Source organism: Mytilus edulis, chromosome 13 (assembly GCF_963676685.1).
Source record: "Mytilus edulis chromosome 13, xbMytEdul2.2, whole genome shotgun sequence".
Taxonomy (NCBI): domain Eukaryota; kingdom Metazoa; phylum Mollusca; class Bivalvia; order Mytilida; family Mytilidae; genus Mytilus; species Mytilus edulis.
The window spans coordinates 21,204,557-21,229,969 of NC_092356.1; the positions used below are offsets into that span (position 1 = coordinate 21,204,557).

The 25,413-nt window shown below is 32.8% G+C and overlaps 2 protein-coding genes across 2 annotated transcripts; one reads left to right on the top strand and one right to left on the bottom strand.

The window, feature by feature from the left end:
• Positions 1-2,688: 2,688 nt before the first annotated feature.
• Positions 2,689-25,032, bottom strand: LOC139500175 (uncharacterized). The gene is made up of 4 exons (XM_071288914.1): positions 24,977-25,032; positions 16,292-16,465; positions 15,304-15,423; positions 2,689-4,644 (listed from the first exon to the last, which is right to left on the bottom strand). Exons 1-4 carry the CDS (start codon positions 25,030-25,032, stop codon positions 3,882-3,884), a joined length of 1,113 nt encoding a protein of 370 aa, XP_071145015.1. The 3' UTR covers positions 2,689-3,881.
• Positions 12,664-14,780, top strand: LOC139501614 (integrase/recombinase xerD homolog). The gene has a single exon (XM_071290733.1). It carries the CDS (start codon positions 13,345-13,347, stop codon positions 13,933-13,935), a length of 591 nt encoding a protein of 196 aa, XP_071146834.1. The 5' UTR covers positions 12,664-13,344; the 3' UTR covers positions 13,936-14,780.
• Positions 25,033-25,413: the final 381 nt, after the last annotated feature.

A 25,413-nucleotide genomic window follows, 5' to 3' on the forward strand; every position in this document is an offset into this window, starting at 1 on the left:
AGAATCAAGAGGTAATGCAAGCTGAACGACCTGAAACTCCGTACGAGAAACAGACCCAAATCTGTAAATAGGTATACCAGTCCGCAATATCCAGACAGGATAGCGAGATGTAAAAAAACACATTGTCAGAGGTTAAGTTTCGGCCAGTCAACGTCGTTAAAAACTTCCTTCCATTTCTTGTTGAGAGATCAATAATTTTTTCAAGAAAAGTGGAAGATAGCAAACAGCTATCAATCTCGTCAAAATGACATTGCCATGGCAACAATGAATAACACAAACAAAGGGCCACAAACCACATGTTTATTAGATGTTGTATTTCAGTTTCTACATATTCTTTTTCATGCATTGTTAAAGCAGTTTGGAGGTACCAACATATATATATGATAATAAAAATAGGGTGCAAATGTGTAGGGTGCGCACAAACCTAGAGCATGCGAACATGTAAAGGGATCAATCGGACCAGTTAACCATAAAAAGGACTTAAGGATTAAGTACCCGTGTTGATTCAAAGCTAAACATATGGAAATTTTATAGAAAATCCACAGCCTTTCTCCTTGTACTCTCATATTTGGCAATTCGGTACATGATATATAGAGGATTATTGCATGCAGTGCTATCAATGATTTTATAAGTTTATAAATTTAGATATTGGTAAAAACAAATAAAAATATGGACCAAATCAAGTACACCTTCTAAGGTGCACTGGACTTGACTCAGCACTAGGTTTTTGAGAATTTAACAGTTATTCAGGACTCTTTGTAAACAATAAACGCTAGTACATCATAGAAAAACGAGTGAGTAATCTTTGTTCAAAATCTAATAACAATAACCTCTGTATTAAAGTCTGTGGATTTTCTACCAAATTCTTGAATTTATTTTCACCAAATTCCGTTTTTCTATTCAAAGCCAAAAAGATCATTAAGGTTTATGTACCCTTCTGTAGCCATTTTTGTACTAATTTTTCAAACCTCAATTGTATCAAAACTAAAGATATAATAAATAATAGAGATAGGTCATTTAGTACATGTTCCAAGGGGAAACTTGATGCAAAGCATTATTTCTTACTGTTTCATTGCATTTGATAGAAAAAGAGGACTTTGTGGCAAATAAATCAAGATTTTTATAGAAAATCCACAGCCTTTAATACAGAGATTTTTGTTATAAAATTTGAAACATAAATTACTCACTTGATTTTCTATGATGTGCTAGTGTTTATTTTTTACAAAAAGTTCTAAGTAACCTGTAAATTCCAAAACACCTCGTGCTGAGTCACTAAAGTCGAGCGCACCCTAAAAGGTGTACTTGATTTTGGCCATATTTATACTTGTCTTAACCAATAACTACATTTATAAACTTGTTTTAAGGAAATCAATGCTAGCACTGCATGCAATAATCCTATATCTATCAGTCATCAAATTGCCAAATATGAGAGTACAAGGATAAAGGCTGTGGATTTTCTATAAAAATCTTAATTTATTTGCCACAAAGTCCTCTTTTTCTATTAAATGCAATGGAACAGTAAAAAATAATGCTTTGCGTCAAGTTTCCCCTTGGAATATGTACAAAATGGCCTATCTCTATTATTCATAATATGTGTAGTTTTGATACAATTGAAGTTTGAAAAGTTCGTACAAAAATGGCTACAGAAGGGTACATAAACCTTAAAAAGGCAACAATTCAATATTTTTAGGTTCGTTTGAATATCTAAGTACCATATTTGTTTAAACTCTGATCTTTGGAGAGATGTCCTAAATGTGTTATTTAACCAAGTTTTCATTAATAGTAATAATACAAGACTTGTCTAGTTTTTCAAGATTCAAGATTTATTAATAACGTTCAGACACATGAATGTGTAACATGAGGTCAAAGTATAATACATAAACAACTGAATGACTAAATGAGCATGCAGTACTATTCAAACACATAGAAATACATTTGTAAATATTTTAGAATAAAGAAGCAATTTTCTTAATAAAAAAATACATTCGTTTGTAGACTTTCATAACATATTGACAATAAATCTTCCATTTTAATGTATTGCAGATTATAGTATAATATCTAGGTAAGTATTGGTTTCTACAATTAACAATAGAATCATGTTTACATACAAATAAAACATGAAATTCATCACCAACAAATTTATGACAGAACATATTCTCTCTGGTCTAGGTATATCAGGGGCGTAGCTAGGAAGAAACGATCTGCAAGCAAGTAAAAATTTCGGGACCCTTTTATGCAGAATTTTTTTTTTTTTTTTTCGGTTTTCGGTCATTGGACGGTTAAAAAATGAGCTACATGTTGTGATGTACATAGAACTTATAAACAATTCATGAATGCAAAACTATTTAGAATCTTGATGAGGAAAAGCCTTGGTAGTTAAACCTTAACCGAAACACCTTAAAAAACAACAAATATTTATGATAAAATATTGAATTGAACAAAATAGATTATGAAATAAAGTCAAATACTAAGAATATGTATTGGTATATATAGGATTGGTTCTGGACTCGTTATATCTCATTCAAATTTGTAAGCTGTACAGTCTGCTTGGCATAGTTCATCTAACTGTAACCAGAGAAATTTTCATGGTTCACTGGTCAATGTTTAATTTTCTTGGTGAAGGTGGCTCGTTGGTACAAAAATTTCAGCCAAAAATTAAACCTTTATTTTTTTATTACAAATTTTGTTTATTACACTATTAGTTATTATCGCTATTTTGTGCAATTTTCCTTTGATCCTTTTTTGTGATAATTTTCATATCATGCTTCTCGCTTGAGATGGAAAAATTATCACTAGAAACTAAGGAGGTCACGTGGCGTTGCTAACGAAATTGACATTGTCTTCATAGGTTAAAAAAAACAAACAAATAAAGTTAAGAAATGAATTAATTACATTCTCTTTAAAAATATATAAACATATAAACAGAAGTGATCACTTAATTTATGACAGTGGGAAGCAGTCTATACCTATTAAGAAAAGTAAGTCCAGAAAACTGATATTTTGGCAAAATTACCTATTTTCAAAGACAATTACTTTCAAATAAATCATTCCATCAGTAGGCATGGTAGGACATTAAAAAAAAAAATTTGGTTGTAGCATTTCATAAACACAAATCTTGATAATGGTGTCATACTACCAATTACTCCCTCAAATTTAGAACGTATGTGAAAGTAGGCCTACTCGGACAAAAAAATAGTGCAGTTGATGTCATTTTTCACCTAAACTAACTAACAAACTTGCAGAAATGAAACTTTTGTTGAAAGAGAAATATATTAAGACCATTTTGAGCCAAATTTTACCTGTCTAGGAGTTTGCATTTAAAATTGAGGATTAATGCGCTCCATGGTATACTAATTTAAGATTTCCAGAAAACCAGGGGTTATTTTTAGTGGTACATTTTGTACCTCCTTTCGGGAGCTCTCTTCTTTCTTATATGATTTTGAATGTATTGTTGAAATTTGGCATGCAGAAAGGTGAGAGCTGTACAATTCAGGATATACCTAGTTTCTATGAAGTTGAACTTAAGGTAAAATATTTAGAAAGCTGTGAAAATTGCAAAATTTGGTTAAACAGATAGGGACTTTTAATTGGTGGTATGACACCTAATGAATATCACAATTACAGAACCTTAGTTTAGTGAGCGTTGTAACATACCCAACACCACCACATTGTCACTAGACAAATAAAATAACTAAAAAAAATAATTAAATCATTACTTATTGTTAAAATGCACATCCACATAGTATGTCCTAATTATTATCTACAAGTTATTCAAAAGAGTTGCAATGTCAATGACAAACTGTCAGTTCAGAAGTATATTATCTATACCTAGCTGTATAAATAATATTGAAAACTGATTATTTTCATCACATCACATCTAGTTATGTCTGTTGATAATTATGGTCCAAATAGTCTAATGTTACAAGGTATTCAGAAATTCCAAAATCATTTCTATTTTCTAGAAGGGGAAAAACACGTGTTCTTAGTTCTTGTAACCTTGTGTTCAACAGATGAAACTGTGTTTCTGGAATTGTAACTTCAATGTTCTCATCTTCAGTATCAGGTACTGGACCTCCCCAGTCAATGCCAAAGTCATCATCAATCTCATTGAAAAGGTCTTTGATGGCACTTGACTCACTATGATACTGCTGAAGGACCCCTTTCAAAAACAATTGGTTTGGAGTTTTTCCATTTTCGGAGCTAAGCTTATGATTATTCCACTGATTCAGAAATATTTGTAGCGAGGCCTGGATCTTTGGAATAAAAACAAAATGAAGGGCAAATATGTGCTTCTCATTTTCTATGTTCAAAATATGTTCAGCTTCCAGAAATGTAAATAGGTCATAAAACACATTTGTACAACCTTTATACAAATCTAGCCACAATCTCTCTATCCTCTGGTTATGGACACTCCTTCCTTGTATTATACTGCCTCTCCCAGGTCCTCTTTGTAAGATCATGAAATTGGCAACATCAACATTTTCACCTCCATGATCAGTTCTCACTCGAGATGGTAGTCCACAAGTTGTTGTGGCATTTAGAAATAAATCAAATACTGTGGAGGACTTGTTGTTTGTGGCCACTCCCATAAACACAATCAGACGGCTGAATCCATCAATTCCGCCATGAATCACAAATCGCCACCTGAATTATATTTAGATAAGAAAGATTAAGGTTAAAGACACAAGTAAATTCTGTCATATTTAAATCTGACTGGTATGATTTTTTCTTGTTTTTTTTTTACAAATCATGGGTCATTATATCCCAGAGATGCTTGAAGAGTAAAGAGCTTAAAGTCAATGAATGTTGTACTGATGATTCATGCATATACACAATATTTGACTGACTTGCATCCTGGTTCTCAAGATTTTTTATCCACCCAGAGTTTTTTTTTTGGAAAATCCTACTTGTTGATTTATTCAATTTAGAGAAAAGAAAATATAAGCACTTCAAAGTCATTACGAGACTTCTGGCGCAAACAGTGTTAAGTTAAGGTTTTAGGTCCCTTCTGTTTCAAATTGGCACGTGTTGTATCTTGTTTAATTCAACTTTATTTGCAGTCAACCAAAATCAGTAACATAATTCAAGGTTTACTCATATCTAATTTAAATAAAGTAAATAGGCACATTTGACAAAGTTTCTTTTTTTTGTATCATAGAAGCAGATAAACCCCTCTAATTTCTTCAATCTTATTGCTGTTGAAAGTATTAATAATTTTAGTGATATGTTCATAATACATGTAATAATACAGAGAGAGTGTTCTTTATAGGTTTACTGCTCTGTTATTTTGAAATTTTTCTTATAAACTTAATAAAAAATAATTGAAATAATTGAAAAATTCATGAGTTTCTAATTTTAAAAATATAATTGAAAAATTCATGAGTTCCCAATTTATATAAAGAGTAAAACCAGTCTATTACACTAAAAACAGAACCCCTACATGCCATATAAGACTTAAGATTTCTGTCGTTGTATGCTGGTGTACACAGAAATAATCTATATTGAGTGCTTTTTTAAAATGTTTGGTTTAACGAGGTTCAAGCTTATTCAGTGTCTATAGAGATTTCACCATTTTTTCACTGTAGGAGAATTATAAGGTTATCCAAACTAGAGGCTGCAGTTACTGTGACCCTGTATTTTGTTTTGTTTCAAGCAATTAACAGTGGAGGATCTACTAGAGTAGAATTGTAATTTCATTCGTTTAAACGGGCAGTGCATTAGAGTGAAATTAATTTCTCCTGGGTGTTTTCATCAATGTAACATAGGGGGCGTTTAGGTTTCCCGCTTCAAAATTATTTTCGCGGTATTTTATTGCCCGTGTAATCATTCAGCACGACACCGTCAATCTGAACAGTTCGCTTTTTTCTTGGTAAATTTTCATCTTGAACTTAGCCATGGATCCAGAGAATCCAACACCACTTGAAGAATCTCCTGATGTTTCATTACAGGACATTTTCAGAGCTGTTAAACAACAAGGTGACATTAACTCTAAACTCCGTCAGGAGTTCATTGATTTAAAAAATGAGGTTCAGGGGTCCACTTTAGCTGTCGCGTCGCAGGTTAAAAAACTCAAAGTTGATAATGAATATCACTGGAAATATGAGGGTAATAAAGTGCAGCATACACTTAATTCTGAATTTGTTGAAGACCTTAATCAAGTAATTTGGGCTATTGAACATTGTAAATCAGACTACGCACGTGAAACTGTTGTTGATGTTATTGACAAGCTTAAAAAACGTAACAAATTAATTAAGATTGCTGATAGCAGTGAGGGTGGTTGGGATACTGTTAGGCAGTATGAGACAAATCCGGTTGCAAGTGATACCGAGGATGAAAACAAAATCACCAAAGCAGAAAATAGAGCTATTAAAAAGCGCAAATTCAAGGCGTCAAAAAAGGTTAAATCTTCTACTAATTATGTTAATAATTCTGCTCAGAATGTACCTAATATTCCAGCAAAATTCCAACAGCAGCCCTTTCGGGAACCTCAGTCCGGTTGGTATTCCGGATTCCCGTTATATTCAAACATGCCCAGCACGAGCGGAAGTCAGCCTAGAGTTCAACAAGGAGCCTGCTATGGTTGTGGATCTAACCAACACTGGAGGAATAGATGCCCATTCAATCCTAAAGCAGTCGGCAAGCCAAAAACGGAATGATTTCATAAAAGATGAGTATTTAAATATTTCTAGTGATAGTCAATCGAGTGCACACTATCTTACACATGATTATTTTGAATATGAACAAGGTCAGGCTAAAATTATCGTCAAAGGTAGATTAAAGAGACATATTGATTTTTGGTATAGCATTGGTTGTTATGATTTCATTATTGATACTATTTTACACGGGTATAAAATACCTTTTTATACTACACCGCCTTCCGTTTGTTTACAAAACAATCGTTCTGCTATAACACACAGTGATTTTGTTTCAGAAGCTATTGATGATCTTTTGATAAGAGGACTTATTATTGAATGTACTAATGATAAACCATTAGTCGTAAATCCATTAACTGTTTCTGTTCAAAACAATGGCAAAAAACGTTTAATTTTAGATCTACGTCACGTAAATTTACATCTGTGGAAGACATCTGTGAAATTTGAAGATATCCGTGTAGCTATGCAATTTATCAAACAAGATTTTTATTGTTTTAAGTTTGATATACATTCAGCTTATCACCATTTAGACATATACGAGCCGCATACTGATTACCTTGGGTTTTCTTGGACATATGGTGAAAGTACAAAATATTTTAAATTTCTCGTCCTACCTTTTGGATTGAGTTCTGCCTGTTATATATTTACTAAAGTCACCAGGCCGCTAATTAAAAAATGGAGAGGCGAGGGTAAACAAATTCTTATGTATTTAGATGATGGATTTGGCACCCATTCTGATATTAACTCGTGTACAGATATTGCCGCACAAGTTAAACAAGATCTTATTGATAGTGGGTTTGTACCCAAGGTTGAGAAATCCATGTGGTCTCCCAGTAAAACATTGATATATTTAGGCTATTTTATTGATACAGACAAAGCTATTCTGAGCATACCAGTTGATAGACTGTCAAAATTGTTTGATACCATAATACAAGTTGAACAATCTTTAAGAAATTTAGGTAAAGTTTATGTGAGAACTGTAGCTTCTGTTATTGGCCAGATTATATCCATGTCGTATGTCATAGGAAATGTGGCTTATATTATGACTAAATATCTTAGTATTGATGTAATGTCAGCTTGTTCTTAGAAATCTTATATTGAACTTTCGGTTCAAAGTAAAGAGCAGCTTATATTCTGGAAGAAAAATATTAAATGTATTAATTTTAAACATTTTGTATCCGATTTTTCGTGTCGCACTATTGTTTATAGTGATGCTAGTGGCACTGGATATGGTGGATTTACAGTAGAAAATCCTAAGAATATTGCCCATGGTATGTGGCATGAAAACGATGTACATCATAGTTCTACTTGGAAAGAACTTACGGCTGTAAAATGTGTATTTCATTCTTTGATAGATTTTATGAGAGATAAACGCATTAAATGGTTTACGGATAACCAAAACGTTGTTTCAATTGTTCATAAAGGCAGTATGAAGCCTTATTTGCAAGATATTGCATATGACATTTTTGTGACTTGTTTAAAGTTCAACGTGTCCCTAGTGGTTGAATGGATACCCAGGGCTGAGAATGAAATTGCAGACTATATTAGTCGTATCATAGACACTGATGACTGGGGTGTTGCAGTACACGTTTTTGAATATTTGGATTCCCTGTGGGGACCTCATGAAATTGATTGGTTTGCCAGTGATCATAACCATCGATTACCTGTATTTTACTCCAGGTATTGGAATGTACATTCAATGGGTATTGATGCGTTCACTGTCAATTGGCAAGGTATAAATGGGTGGTATGTTCCCCCAGTTTGCCTATTATTGAAAGTCCTTATGTACATGCAGCAGTGCAATGCATATGGTACTGTTATTTTACCTTTGTGGAGATCGGCGAATTACTGGCCGTTTTTGTGTCCCAAAGGTGATAGATTTATTGATCAGGTGTTGGGTTTCTATTACCACTGTGTATCATCGCCACCGGAAATTGGGTACTAACGAAGCGGAGAGAAATAGAAAAAAAAGTAAACAAGTTAAGAATTCATCCAATTTAAAGCATTTCTACTCATTTGATGAGGATGCCGCTTAAGAATTGATTTTCTGATATATAATTCTTTAAATTATTAAGCCGATAAGTACAAAATTAATACAAGATTTTGTGTAATACTCCAAAACTTGCCACTTAGTACCGGAAAATTTCGAGGTCGATCGTCCTCTGTCGCCCCATTCTGAAGATATTGAACTGTTTTTCATTATTTTTCCAAACACGTTTTTAGATTATTATAGTGTGGCATCATATTTACTGAAATTTGTTGTCAAAAAGATGTATTTTAAAGAATATAGACCATAAGAAATAAAGTCTAGTGTACGGCAACTTGCTCGTGTTGACAAATTTACTGTATGGCAACTTGTTTTCAACTGTATGGCAACTTGCTAATTATAGAATAGTTATTTACCGTCCTTTCAAAGAAAATGAAGTATTAAGTTCAAATATTTAAGTGGGGTGGGGTACCCTTTTATGTTCAACTGTTTTTGTCCTTTTCAAGGTTTTAATTTGTTTTAAATTGTTATTTCACTGAAAAATTTTAAAAACTGTTAACTGTTTTTAACCCACTGTTTGTAATCTGTTTTGTTAAAATTTGCAATGTTGTTAACTGTTTATTTGTTAACTGTTATTTACAAGAATCACATTAAAATTTGCTGTCCATCTCTGTTGCGTTCACAAAGGAGTGACAAACAGCATATATGTAACTGTACATATCTTTAAAAAATATTTTTGAGTATAGTAAATCCTTGATAAAATTGAGAATGGAAATGAGGAAAATGTCAGATAAACAGAAGCCCGACCAAATATATAGAAGAAACAACCCAACGCAACGAGAAAATTATGCACTAGGGTGTGGTGTTAATTCACAGATAGGACAAAAAACTTAGAATTAACACCCATAATTTTTAAACACCCTCTTTCCCTTCCTTCCTAATAAATAAGGCTTACTATTTGAGTTATGCATGTGTATATTTATGGAAAGAGAATCGTCCATAAATTTGATTTCCAATAGTAATAATGGTGAAATATAATCTTTTTTTTTGTGTAACCATGGCAACAACCAGCATTTATTTGATACCAAATATTGCAAAATAGGGGGTTGAACATGTCACAAAGATCTCAAAAATTTGGTCCGAAGGAAAATTTCAATCAATAAGAGTGATACCTTTCCTGAAACCATAGACATATATCTATCAAAAGGTAAAAAAAAAAATCATATGCATTTCTGCTGTTTTTTCCATAAAATTGAATTGAAAAGATCGAGCGTCAAATCTTTGTTGAAAAACAATACAAAATTTCTTAAATCTATGGCGGTACGGATAGGAACGTATGGACGTTCAAACTGAAAAATGGCTTATAAAACATGCTAAAAACAATCTAAATGTTCTTATAAACCCACTAGGAAGGATATACTATTATCCAAATATCCAAAATCAATTCAATTGTACAAAAACTTTCATATTTAGAAAATTCACCATGGCTATAATGCGAAACTAAACTTGTACTTGTGTATTGATATACCTGAAGCTGTCTCCTAAGTGAGCAATCATTTAACTACAAAAAGGGGGTAGAAGTTCAATGTTTGTTCTTGAAACATATAAATGAACCAAAATTTAAAAAATGAAATAAATACAAGACTATATACAAATGTAGCAAAGGTTACGGACATGCAGGTGCAACAAATGCGGCAGTGTTAAACATGTTTAGGGATTTCTCATGCCCCTCTTTATACGTCTAACCAATGTAGTTATATCTGGCTTCTATTTGTAATGTATCCAAAACGTTAAAAGGAAAGGCCACTTCTTATCCAGCTGAAACCCTGGTCAGTCCTATGATGAAAATAATTGAGATGTATATGAAATGTTTGATAAGTTATATTGACCCAGAGTACCTGGACGGAATTGTGAAAAATAAAGTACCTTTTCAATTTGCAATTCGTAAAATAACTGAACAGTGTGGCCTGGTAGAAGAGGCCGAAAAATGAGGACTTGGTTCTCAAATTGATGTCAAATTGCTAGTCTAAGACTTCAGAAATGTAAAGATGGAGATTTTTATTTCAGCTCACAGTTCTTAATTAGGACTTGGAGATGTAATTCCTTTTAATAAAATCATGTAAGCAATGAGTCGTATGAAAAACCCTGACTGAGATGTAACCATAATTTATAAGAGCCCCGCCCTATAGTATTCACTCATTCTGTGTGTTTTACTTTCCTACGTCATGACGATAACCCAAGTTGCTACGACTGATTGACATAAAACATTTACTCAACAATATACATAACCAGAAGAAGCCTCCCTTTTGCTTTTTGAAGCATTTTCGATTATTCATGACATAGTCCTTTTTCTTGGAGTCAATCACTCCGTCTGTTTTTCCATCCGTTCAATTGTCTGTCCATGTGTCAATAAAAAAATATGGTACTTGCGTGTGTCTTCTGAAAATTAGTCAGCTTTATATAAGATTCCTTATGGAGCTTGGCATTTCTGCGACTTTGTACAGTGGTTTTAAAACTTTTGTATACATTGAAAATATATGCACTTTCCCTTTTCATTGCTTTTGAGTTCGTTTGGAAAAAGTAAATTAAAGTTGCTGTTAACTCTTATCAGCATTTAAAATTTGTTGTTAACAGTTTTTGCCAAAATCGAGGTGTTGTTAACATGTTAACGGACCCCCCCCCCCCCCTCCCCCATCTAATTATGCATTAGATAAAATGCATTAGATAGAAATACCATTTGCTTCACAGCATTTAAGATGTATACAAATTATATATTTTAAAAAAGAAACAGACAAGAAAATTAATTCGAAATGTAATTCACGATTTTTTTTCTCCTTACTTTCGATGAAAACAAAGTATTTTCTTAATTTTGTCTGTCCGAATTTTCGATCCTGTGGTTCGGTGATTTTCGTTGCTTCATCTCTATCTTATTTGTTGTTTTCATAAATTGTTTCAGTGTTACACTGTATATAAGTAATGCCGTTAGTTTTCTTGTTGAGTCCTTCCACATTTTTCTGTCAGTGCTTTTTATAGCCGACTACAAGCTGAGACTACAATCTGAGACTACTATAACTGTTATAGTAGTCTCAGCTATATAAGGTACGAGTTTTCGTAGGAGTTTTCGTTGTTGAAGGCCGTACGATAGCATATACTTTATTTTATCCTGATGGATAGTTATCTTATTTGCTATCATACCACATCTCCACTGTTTTTTTAAAGCTAGCACCAACAAACGATGAATGGACGGTTTATTTTATTGAATTTACACTAAAACAAAAAGACAACAGTCGCTAGTAGTATAACGATATATAAATGTATTTAGGATAATATGGTTGAAAAAACCTTTTTGTACAAAATCGAAAAGCGGTACGCAACAGAGGCCTTCTGAACTGAATTAACGGCATGTATTTAATAATATTTGATAAGTTAGACATTTTGTATATTTATAAGCCTGTAAAGCTTTGATATCAACAAAATATCGTCACTTGATTTTATCTAAACAGTGATTAATTTCCTCTTAAAAATATGATATATTGCAAGACGCCGTACACACAAAAGTTGTTATTTTGCAATTCGCCGTACAACGTCCTGCAATTCGCCGTACAACAAACAAACAATGTTTTTGTCCATATTCTTTAAAAAACATGTTTTTGACAACAAATTTCAGTAAATATAATGCCACACTATAATAATCTAAAAATGTGTCTAGAAAAATAATGAAAAACAGTTCAATATCTTGAGAATGGAGCGACAGAGGACGATCGACCTCGAAATTTTCCGGTACTAAGTGGCAAGTTTTGGTGTATTACACAAAATCTTAAATTAATTTTGTTCTTATCGGCCTAATAATTTAAAGAATTATATATCAGAAAATCATTTCTTAAGCGGCACCCTCATCAAATGAGTGGAAATGCTTTAAATTGGATGAATTCTTAACTTGTTTACTTTTTTTTCTATTTCTCTCCGCTTCGTTAGTACCCAATTTCCGGTGGCGATGATACGCAGTGATTACCTACCTACTAACAAAGCTAACTTTTTACCTGGTAGAGGGAATAAATCAGTTTTTGGTAATATTGATTTACCATTTAAGGTGTTGGCTCTTAGAATGGATTTCAGGGAGACATTAATTAACAATTAGTATTAACTTGGTGGTAGTTATTTATGTAATGGTTGACAGTTTTATTGCATATATTTTATTTTATTGGTGTACTGTATTATGTATTATATTGATGAACTATATCAAAAATTTGAAGGAACCACATATTTATTTAAAATTATGTTATTAAATATGTTTTTCCAGGTATTCAGAAACGATATTACAGAGTTACCAAATGATCTTGACAGTTATTTAGCAATTATTCCCGATTTGTTAGCTCAAAGTAAATCGGACAACACAGTAAAGAAATACTACTATGGTTTTTTGAGATGGAAAAAGTGGGCGGAAATCAACCACATTTCTGATGTTGATATTTTACCGACAAAACCGTTATATTTGGCTTTATATTTAGCTTCTTTAGTGCAATTTTCTGCCACGTCTAGCCCCGTATGTGATGCATTTATAGTATAAAGTGGGCGCATTCGATTATTGGTGCAGATTCTCCTACAGATTCTCAATTAGTTAAATGTGTTTTTGAAGGCGCTAAAAGGAAATTAGGCTCACAAATTAAGAAGAAAGAGCCGATAACTCCTGAGTTATTGCAGGCTATGTATGATAAGTTATTTTGTGTAGAAAATCTTTTTTCACAACGTACCATTTGTGCATGTATATTGGGATATGCAGGATTTATGCGTGTATCAGAATTGCTAAATTTGCGTTATTTTGATATTAATTTCAAATCATCACACATTTCAATTTTCATTGAAAAAAGCAAGACGGATATTTACAGAGATGGAAACTGGCTGATTATTGCGAAGACCGGGACAACGTTGTGTCCAGTTCGTAATTTGGAATTATATATGCAATGGAGTGGCATTCAATCCGATTCAAATCTGTATTTATTCAGAAATTTGTCGCAAGTGAAAGGAAAATTTGTTTTTCGTTCAACGAATAAGCCTTTAAGCTATACAAGGATGAGGGAAATTTTCATTGATGCTTTTTCACCATTTGTTCCCGATATAAAATCATACGGATTACATAGTTTACGATCTGGGGGTGCTACAGCCGCAGCGAGATTTGGAGTTTCAGACAGACTTTTTAAACGTCATGGACGTTGGAAGTCGGACACTTCAAAGGATGGCTATGTTAAAGATGATTTATCAGAACGTATGATCGTTTCCCAGAATTTGGGAATTTAATAAATTTCTTTGTTTTATTAATTGCATTTTGGACTATAAACAATTTTAATACTATAATAGTTATATATATAACTTCCCGTTCTTTGGGTTCAGCATCGGCGTTGTCGTGCGACTATCCACTTTACAAAGTCTTTGGTATTTATTATAGCCTTTTTATGGCGTGTATATTCAGAGTGTTTATATATATTTGGATATTTGGTACAAATATTGATTATATTTGGATATTTGGTACAAGTATTAATTATAATACTTGGATATTTGGTACAGTATTGGTGTTATGTCTACATTGATGGGTTGTTTATACCAGGAGAATTGTAATTTCATTCGTTTAAACGGGCAGTGCATTAGAGTGAAATTAATTTCTCCTGGGTGTTTTCATCAATGTAACATAGGGGGCGTTTAGGTTTCCCGCTTCAAAATTATTTTCGCGGTATTTTATTGCCCGTGTAATCATTCAGCACGACACCGTCAATCTGAACAGTTCGCTTTTTTCTTGGTAAATTTTACTTCTGGTTAAAATTTTATTCAGCTATTTGAGAGTTTTTTGTTTGAAACTGATGTTTGAATTATATATTATATGTGTATATATATATGTATGAATATGAATTATGTTTATTTCTTATTAAATATAGAGCATCGGCGTTGTCGTGCGACTATCCACTTTACAAAGTCTTTGGTATTTATTATAGCCTTTTTATGGCGTGTATATTCAGAGTGTTTATATATATTTGGATATTTGGTACAAATATTGATTATATTTGGATATTTGGTACAAGTATTAATTATAATACTTGGATATTTGGTACAGTATTGGTGTTATGTCTACATTGATGGGTTGTTTATACCAGGAGAACTTTTCATAAGTGTGCTGCTCCCGTCATGCCTCAGTGATTCCCTATATTATCAACCAAATTTTTTTTTCATAAGGGGAGGCCCGGGCCACCTACCCCCCCCTCCTAAATCTATATCAGGGATATTAATGTGCCTATAAAAGTGATGAGAATTCCAAAATTGAACCTATTTTCACAGCTTTGCAGCTAAGCTCTTTGAAGGACAAGAAAAAATTTTAATTCTGTAGATGTATTCCTTATTATAACTTTAAACTTCCAAAAATATAAATTTGAAAATCCACACTGCATTATTCAAGTTACCAAGCCATTGAAGTTACTTTTACCTAAAGTACCTTCTTATTGAACTAAAGTTATGGTTTTGTTTCCAATTAACTGCTTGCTTAGAGCAGAAATTACCAGTATTTTTAATGTACCGGTAACCTCATCTATTGAAACTCATTCTAATTCAGCAGGTCAGGTTACTATAAATAACAATTTTCTAGTAACATAAATGTATGCTGTTCTCATATTAACAAACCTGATTAGCTTATGATTTCCATCAATATGCCAAAGGGAATTTGGCCCAGCTACACAGTATTTTCTCCTATGTATTGTGTCAGACCATCTCAATGCTGCAGCTGTAACGATCACATCTAATTAGAGCTTCACGTACTTTGCCCTCTTGGAATACATGACCAAAACTTCTTAAACGAGCCTTGACAGATCGATATCCCGGATATGGGTTTTCAACAACCATTGGCTTGATTAACAAATCCAACTCATCATCCGAAAGAACAGTGAAGGTGTCAGATATTGATAACATAAAGAACCTTAAAAAAAATATTCAGTTAAATTTCTGACCGGCTTATATTTCGATTTGTATATACTTACATTTTTTAGACTTCATGATAAATAATTCAATTGATTTACAAGTTAATATGGGGACAAAGTCCCCAATTACGGTAGAAAAATCAATTAAAAAAAAATCAAAAATTTCATGAAAATTTCCCAAATTTCTCATTCTACTAATGAACTCAAAATCATTAACTTTTGTTTTCAGATCTACTACCGTTTCCATGAGAGTTTGAATAAAAGGTATATTTATCAACATATATATAGGAAGGAATTCAACACCCAATCATTTTTAATAATTGTTTGATATGAGAAAAAAAAAACGTTACCTGATAACAGCGTTTCTTTGTTTACATTGAATATGAAGTCATTACTTAAAAACGTCACAACTAAATCCCTAACAACAGAACCAATATCGTTAATGTTACGGTATTCCCGTTTCTTTTATCAACATGTTTGAATTAAAAAAAAAATAATACAGACTTTGTCCCCATTCATATGGATTCATATCAGAGACCAACTTGAGTTTTTTTTGGAATTGGGTTTCAAGGGAACTGATATGGCAAAGATCCTCATATTATAATATATTGAACAATGTGTGAAACATAAGCCTAAGCTATTTTTGCAGGCCATAAATCTGCAAGAACATAAACAAATTGTGATCAGATACCAACCTCAATCTTCTCATTAAAGTAGATCTTGATACTTGGAGCATCTTTGCCATATCAGTTCCCTTGAAACCCAATTCCAAAAAAAACTCAAGTTGGTCTCTAGTTATGTCATAAGATGGCGGGCCAGCTGAGCCTTGAATCGTTCTAGTAGCCTTATATGCTGTACCTGAGGATGCACTAAAAAATAAAATATAATTTGATCACATAGACCTACATGTATATCTAGGGCATGCATATATTTAAAACTTTTCAAGATGCACTCAAAGTAAATTTTGAGGTGACCGGTAACAGGATAGACAAAAAGGTAACAGGATACTAGACTTTTATATAGTGATATATCAGAAACGTACGTTCCTGTTACCAACGAAATAAAGAGAAAAGTAAAATACCTTATGAGGGATTTACTTGATGTTGGGTTTATTTGAAAGGGTGAAAAAAGGCCGAACAATATAAATTGCTATCTTAGACTTGCATTACTGGTGGTAATTTTTACAACCTTTGAAAACCAATTTTTAGAGCCATTTTTCAGTGCAACCTAGAAAATTGGCAAATAATCTATTATTTTACAGAATGAATATATATAGAAGTTTATTCTCTTGAAAACCATCTAATTGGTAACGTAAAACAAGCTTAACATTTTATCTAAACCTTTTCTTAATAACCCAAAATTTCTTTTGAAAATGGTAACAGGATAGACAAAATATTGTACCACCAATCAAAAAATGTTTCAAGATATTCTTGTATGACATCACTAAGATTGCATCTTTTAATATGTTGTTCTTAAGGGTGTAGACCTTGGTACAGGGAGATAACTCTTTAAATCATTTATGCGTTTGTAAAATTTAAGTTTCGTCAATGAATTTTAAGCATTTACCTGAAACAGATTGGAAATAATCTATGTATCCAAGAAGCTTAGAACATATTTATGAAAATGGCTGACACAAACGTACTGATGATTTTAAGAGTTGTTTCCCTTAACCTAGGTCTACCTCCTTAAAGTACTTTTTGTTTTGATTTGCTTATGTAGAGGGTTGTTTGAATAAGTAACTTTTAATAAATTTTTCAATTTCAAAATTCGACATTTTTTTAAAATGACCCATATATTCATAATCCCCGTTCACTCTGGACAATAGTTAGGGTTTTTCCGATCTTTAATTTATCGGCCTTGATATGTTTGACGTGGATGAACTTTACGTTAATTTCTTGTATTAAGTACATATAGGTAATTACTGTAGTATGTATGAGCGTTGAAAGTCTATTCAATTTTAAGTATTAAAAGACCGGTTTTCACAAATCGCCAAGCTTTTTGTATATTGTGAATGTATTTAATCGACATTTAAATATGATATTTGATATTTGTATAATGAATAAGGTCAACTTTCGCTGAGGGATTTGAAAGCAAAATTTCATAATAATTTCTTATTTTAAACTTTTCAGTGGAATTTTTTAGATAAAAATCTGTTATAAAACATGTTGAGTACCGAAGCACTTAGTACACTAATGTACATAGCTGGCGATACCCTCGGGAACAAACAATACACCAGCCGGGATATCAACCAAGAGCTATTAAATTATAACTAGAACACACCCGCGAAATCGCGAGCACATACAGCTTGTGAACTGTTGTAGAAATATTTTTTAAAAAGATATTATGTATGAAGAATTTCATAAAAGGTATCAAAAGCCCTCTCCCTTTTTCCAAAGTCCGATATTTGTTTCCTTTCTGTTAAATTCAATTGTTTTCGTGTTTCTGGCATCAGACCACAATTTTTCGTCTCTTTTGCTACAATGCTTCTTTTGGTAAAAGTCAAATCAAATTAAAAATTTGCACCGTTTCAAACATCAAATAAATGTAACTGCTTATATATAGTCCATTATAAGTCTAATAAAATATGCTTCAAGGACAATCCATCAGTGCTTTTTCTTTTGAGAGTCTTACTAACAGGCCAATGGTAGGATATGAATCTTGTATAAATGACTAAGACCGACTAAGGCTAATTTGAGGGGTGGTCGGAGGGGTCCTGATCCCGAAATCCCGAGATGCAGAATTTAAAGAAATTCATATCCCGAAATCCCGAAATCGAAAAATATATTCCCGGATCCGTAAGGATCAATCCCCAAATCCCGAGTTTCAAAACACCCGATCCCGACGCCCCGAAAAAGGCCCTGCCTCCTCTAATCTCTACGGCTTACTTTCATTTTTGCCAAATCACTATTTTCACTTTCAACAATAAATTGTCATGCCCCATCTAGTCTGTGCATCCGTGCGTTCGTTTGGTCGGTCGTCCGTCAGTCCCGCTTCAGGTTAAAGTTTTTGGTCGAGGTAGTTTAAGATGAAGTTAAGCATGTTTCACTTATTTTAATATATATGCAAGTGGTATGACCCCTTAAATAGTAAACATTTCAAAGAAAAAGTAGACAGAATCAGGGACTTTCTATACTAACATAGAAAGTCCATGACAGAATACAGAGAGTCTCTATATATTAAAGTAGTATAATCGTAGTTTACATGTAGATAAACGCGAACAATAGTTGTCCTCTTTAAGGAGGTATAATAGTTGTGGTTCTTGCGATCTTTACACCATGAAATGAAACGCGAAAAATAATTGTCCTCTCTAAGGAGGTATAATAGTTTTTATTTTTGCTATCTAAACACCATGATATGGAGAACGCTCTGAATGGCTTATTTATTTTTCATTTTTGTTATCTATCATACGATTGGTTTTTTTAAAATGTGTCACATGTTTTACTTATTTTAATATATATGCAACTGGTATGACCCCTTAAATAGTAAACAATTGAAAGAAAAACAGTAGACAGAATACAGAGAGTCTCTATATATTAAACTAGTATAATCGTAGTTTACATGTAGATAAACGCGAAAAGTAATTGTCCTCTATACATGCTGGTACAGGATTGGGGAAATGTTCGGTAACGTTCGGTAACGTTCGCCGAGTTCGGTAACATATCTGAAAACTACTGAATTCAGTCTGTTCGCCGAGTTCGGTAACATGTACAAACACTTAATAATTGCATAATTTAGTATTATAATATTTTATCTGAACACTACTTTGTTCGCCGAGTTCGGTAACTTCGGTAACCTATCCGAACACTAATGAATTCAGACTTTTCGGTAACTTCGGTAACCTATCTGAACAATACTTTGTTCGCCGAGTTAGCTAACTTCGGTAACCTATTCAAACATATATTAGTATGCTTTATATTGTATAATAGTATTTCATCCGAACACTACCTTGTTCGCCGAGTTCGGTAACTTCGGTAACATATCCAAATACTTATGAGATTGCTTAATTTGGTATAATAGTATTTCATCCGAACACTACCTTGTTCGCCGAGTTCGGTAACTTCGGTAACCTATCCAAACACTTCTCAGTTTGCTTTATTTGGTATAATAGTATTTCATCCGAACACTACCTTGTTCGCCGAGTTCGGTACCTTCGGTAACCTATCCAAACACTTCTGAGTTTGTTTAATTTGGTGTAAAAGTAATTCATCTGAACACTACCTTGTTCGCCGAGTTCGGTAACTTCGGTAACCTATCCAAACACTTCTGAGATTGCTTAATTTGGTATAATAGTATTTCATTTGAACACTACCTTGTTCGCCGAGTTCTGTAATTTTGGTAAACTATGTAAACATTTTTGGTATTACTTAATTTGGTATTTTATATGAACACTACTTTGTTCGCCGAGTTTAGTACATTTTAACTTGATTAAATATGTAAACACAGACTAGTTTACTGAATTTGGTATTTTTAGTATTTTATGTTAACAATTTTAGGTCTCCAAGTATAAATTTGTATTGTAAATTAAATAAAAATGAAGACAACACCTAATAAATTTTATATTTGTACATTTGATAAAGTGTATAAGCACCTAAAGTTGCTAAACATTAATTGCTGAATTAAAGTGTTTTTGATATGGAATCTTTCCTCAGTTATTTTTTAAAATTTAAATTAATTTTTGAAGTAAACAAAGATTATTAATTTTATGAAAAGAATTTTATAGTAATTATAAATGCATTAAAATAAGACTTACCAAATAAATTCCAGTGATTACGTTAAATATTTACCTCTTTTATTACTGCCATGCTGTTATATATCTGAATCCTTTTTTAAATATACACTAGTGCTATTTATTTATGACTTATTTGCACTTCGTGCATATTCAAAAAAATATCAGAAAGTTAGATTTAAATTTAGAAATTTAACACTACCATGTAACATGTTGTTTGTTGTTGATTTTTTTTATTATGGCTCATCTTCCGGTTACAAATTTGGACATTTCGCCCCTATTTAAATTGTTATTATAACTCTCCTCCTGATTATATTTAAAAATGGTTTTTTTTTCTATTTATGTCCAACAATTCTTTGCTCATTCTTAATTTTTTTTTTATTCCGTTAGGAACAATTACTGTAATATTTGTTCCAGTGGAAATAATAATCCATGATATTTCTTCCAATTGGAACTTGATATTAAGGGACCGTTCAATATTTATCAGATGGATGGGCCGGTGCAAAATGGGGCGGGGCAAGCACATTTTTTGTGGAAATATTTGGATGGGCAAGAACTTTTTTTTTAAATATTTAGTGGATGGGCCAGAACATATTTTATAGGAAAAATTTTGCTATCAATTTTATTGGTGTGTAGGATATTTCTTATGTGGGCACTCAAAACATGTCTCAACAAACTGGTAGCTTGGCTCATTTCTGTCAATTTTAAGTATTTAATTAAGGAATAAAAAGCTAGAATTTTCTGTTCAGACTATCTTTTAGATTATTTTGACCTTATAGAATGCCAAATTGTTTAATAGTTTGGTGTATTGCTGTAAAATTTATGGATTTAATAAAAAGGTTAAACAAAGCTCAAATTTTCAGTTTAAGCTAAATCCAGATAGTCATCTTTAAATTATTTTATAACTTTTTTAAATCAACATGGATTTTCATAAAACTCTACTGCTATATCATTTGTATATTGATCTTACAGAATGCCAGGTTGATTGGTTGTTTGGTGTGATGCTGTCATTCTTATGGATTTAATAAAAAGGTTTAAGAAAAAGCTTAAATTTTCAGTTTTTTGTTATTTCAAGATAGTCATCTTTAATTTTTTTCATAACTTTTTCAAATCAACTTGCATTTTCGTAAAACTCTACTGCTATATCATTTGTATATTGATCTTACTGAATGCCAGGCTGTTTAGTACTTTGGTTTTTTGCTGTCATTTAAAGGATTTAGTTAATAGGTTGAAAAAAAGCTACACTTTTAAGTTTCGACTAAGTTCAGATGGTCACCTTTCATTTTTTTTATAACTTTTTCAAATCAACTTAGATTTTCATATAACTGTACAGCTATCTCATTTATATATTGATCTTAAAGAATGCCAGGTTGTTTTATAGTTTGGTGTTAAGCTGTCAAATTTAGGGAATTAATTAATAGGCGAAAAAGGCTGCATCAAAGTCAAAAACATGTCTGCCTATATTTGCTTAAAAAGACCATAATAAATTTCTTTTTTGAAAAGTAGAATAGATAAAGGGACATTGATATTTGAACTATAAACATGTTCTGTCATTAGCACAATAATTAGTAATTCAGTATATGATAATATGTTTACTAGTCCAAGAGTTCTTGTCCCTTAATTTGAATTATTATCGACTCCTAGGAGTCGATATTAAGAATTGAACGATGGACACTTAGGGCGTGAATTTTTCTTGCTACCTGATTGGAAGATATTACGAGACGTGAATAATCAAAATTTATTGATTAGTTAGGACAATCCAAACCTAGTAAATATCCTTCAATCCCGTAGAGTATCGGATTTGTCGTCTCTATTTTAGCAATTAGATTTTACACAGGTAACTTTTATCTATAAATAGACGAACCTTCTGGAGTAAACAACAACGTTAAACGATACTACAAGTTCATAACGTGTGACCTCACGTGTGTGATAAAATTTGTTGATTGATGCACGTGGCTATTCTAGTAAATGAATTAATCTACAAAGCGAGAGCTCTTTCCATTTCCATCAGCTAAAAGTCGAATATAGCACTTTTTGAAAGGCTATCGCTTGTTTCCTTTATTTTAAATCAATATTGTATTTGAGGCTGCACATATAAAATCAAATCTGTACATGTATATTCATACTGGTTTTGAAAATCAATAAAATGTATGGTTCTGATACACACATAGATATATACATATATAATTAACTATCACATTTCAAATTTTGTATAAAGTCTATTCTTTGATTTCAAGACATAAACATTTAAAAAAAATTAAAATAGAAAAAGAACCTAAATCATTTTTGATTGTCTTAGAGTTTTAGAGGGGCAAGGACTTTTTTTATAGATTTTTTTAGATGGGCAAGGACTTTTTTTCACAATTTAAAAGGATGGGCAATAACTTTTTTAATAAAACAATATTAAGAATGCACTGGCCCATCCATCTGATGAATATTGAACGGTCCCTAAATGGGCCTTATAAGTAAATGGGCCGAAATATGTAGTTTAAGATAAACTTTACATTTGTTGAAAAATATCTTAACCTAAAGCAGTTTTGAAACCTAACCCTAAACTAAAACAACCCAGTTTTAAACCAAAACCGAAAACTTAAACCAGTTTTTATGTAACAAATACGCCTTATAAGTGACGAATGTTTATGGGGCGATACTGAACACGAGATTCAGCTGTTTTATGGACGCTGATTAATGTCAATCTGGAGAAACTGGTTGAAAATGATGAATTAATGAAGTTTTCTTTGACTTGGTAGCTAGAAAATTTAATGAAGAGTTTACATGCAAATAGGTACGGTATAATATTTTTAAAAAAATTGCCAGATTAAAAAAATAAACAAATTTCATAATATGTAAACAAACTATTATAAGTTTACATTTTATAAATAACCATAGTGGCTTGTTTACTGAACTTATTTATTGGTTTACATGGTTAGTTTACCCGGAAAACAGTAACAGGTCCCTGAGTAATAACCCCAAACATAAATTTTTAATTATGTTCTAAAAAACAACCCTGTACGACAAACCCTGTATAATTATTTCACTTATTTTTTAACATGTTTAAGATTTTTGTTTTCCTTTTTGAAAACTATTTATGGGCTATTGAGTGTTTTATACTATAGCACTATTTAGTTTTTGAATAGGTTGCATTTTATCAACTTGATATTTTTCAATGAAGAAGGTAAAATATTTATTGATGTGATTGTTTTAATATTGTTTTATTTGTTTTATTAATAAAACATCAGTTAAGTTTGCAAAACCAGAAATCAGAAATGTTTGCATAACAAGAGTACTGATATGAAATGTTACCGAAGTTACCGAACCTACCGAACTGGGGTATAGATCAGGATCAGCAATGTTATCAAACATGCAAAACAATAGAACTGATTTGAAATGTTACCGAAGTTACCGAACCTGCCGAACTGGGGTATAGTTCAGATATCAGAAATATATGTAAAACAAGAGTACTGATATAAAATGTTACCGAAGTTACCGAACCTGCCGAACTGGGGTATAGATCAGGATCAGCAATGTTATCAAAAATGCAAATCAAGGGTACTGATAAGAAATGTTACCGAAGTTACCGAACCTGCCGAACTTGGGTAGAGTTCAGAAATCAGAAATGTTTGCATAACAAGAGTAATATGAAATGTTACCGAAGTTACCGAACCTGCCGAACAGGGGTATAGTTCAGAAATCAGAAATGTTTGCATAACAAGAGTACTGATATGAAATGTTACCGAAGTTACCGAACCTGCCGAACTGGGGTAGTGATCAGAAATCAGAAATGTAATGAAACATGCAGACAGGAGTACTGATAAGAAATGTTACCGAAGTTACCGAACCTGCCGAACTGGGGTATAGTTCAGAAATCAGAAATGTTTGCATAACAAGAGTACTGATATGAAATGTTACCGAAGTTACCGAACCTGCCGAACTGGGGTAGTGATCAGAAATCAGAAATGTAATGAAACATGCAGACAGGAGTACTGATAAGAAATGTTACCGAAGTTACCGAACCTGCCGAACAGGGGTAGGGATCAGAAATGTTACCGAACCTGCCGAACAGGGGTTGGGATCAGAAATGTTACCGAAGTTACCGAACCTGCCGAACAGGGGTTGGGATCAGTAATGTTACCGAAGTTACCGAACCTGCCGAACAGGGGTAGGGATCAGAAATGTTACCGAAGTTACCGAACCTGCCGAACAGGGGTAGGGATCAGAAATGTTACCGAAGTTACCGAACCTGCCGAACAGGGGTAGGGATCAGAAATGTTACCGAAGTCACCGAACCTGCCGAACAGGGGTAGGGATCAGAAATGATACCGAAGTCACCGAACCTGCCGAACAGGGGTAGGGATCAGAAATGTTACCGAAGTTACCGAACCTGCCGAACAGGGGTAGGGATCAGAAATGTTACCGAAGTTACCGAACCTGCCGAACAGGGGTAGGGATCAGAAATGTTACCGAAGTTACCGAACCTGCCGAACAGGGGTTGGGATCAGAAATGTTACCGAAGTTACCGAACCTGCCGAACAGGGGTAGGGATCAGAAATGTTACCGAAGTTACCGAACCTGCCGAACAGGGGTAGGGATCAGAAATGTTACCGAACTCGGCGAACTTAGGCGAACGTTACCGAACTTTTCCCCAATCCTGTACCTGCCTGCCTCTATAAGGAGGTATAATAGTTGTGGTTCTTGCGATCTAAACGCCATGACATGGAGAACGATTTGATAGGCTTATTTATTTTTCATTTTTTGTTATCTATCATAAGATTGGTTGTGTTTGTGCATGTTTCAAACCGGAAGTCTTATCTATGACTAAAAGTCAGTCTGATGACGGAATCATATCCGGACTCCTTTTTTGTCGATTTTCTCCCAAAATAACTCAATCTGAATAATCATAAGAATGGTTGACAAATGCGACTATGCATGTTACCTATAGGACACAGAGGCATGATGATTGATTTATTGTGGAAGGAAGAGAAGCGACACCCAAAATGAGGTCTTCTCGTTTTATAGTATAGAAGATATAATCGTAGTTTACATGTAGATAAACGCGAAAAATAATTGTCCTCTATAAGGAGGTAAAATAGT

What these genes read in the sequence shown, in the direction of transcription:
- LOC139501614 (XM_071290733.1), top strand. Translation starts at nt 13,345, where the DNA reads ATGTATGATAAGTTATTTTGTGTAGAAAATCTTTTTTCACAACGTACC.
- LOC139500175 (XM_071288914.1), bottom strand. Translation starts at nt 25,032, where the DNA reads ATGGCGTTTAGATCGCAAGAACCACAACTATTATACCTCCTTATAGAG. An exon ending in CTCCTTATAGAGGCAGGCAG is followed by an intron (nt 16,466 to 24,976) that starts GTACAGGATTGG and finishes TTTATTTTTTAG; the next exon opens with TGCATCCTCAGGTACAGCAT. An exon ending in ACTTTAATGAGAAGATTGAG is followed by an intron (nt 15,424 to 16,291) that starts GTTGGTATCTGA and finishes CGTGAAGCTCTA; the next exon opens with ATTAGATGTGATCGTTACAG.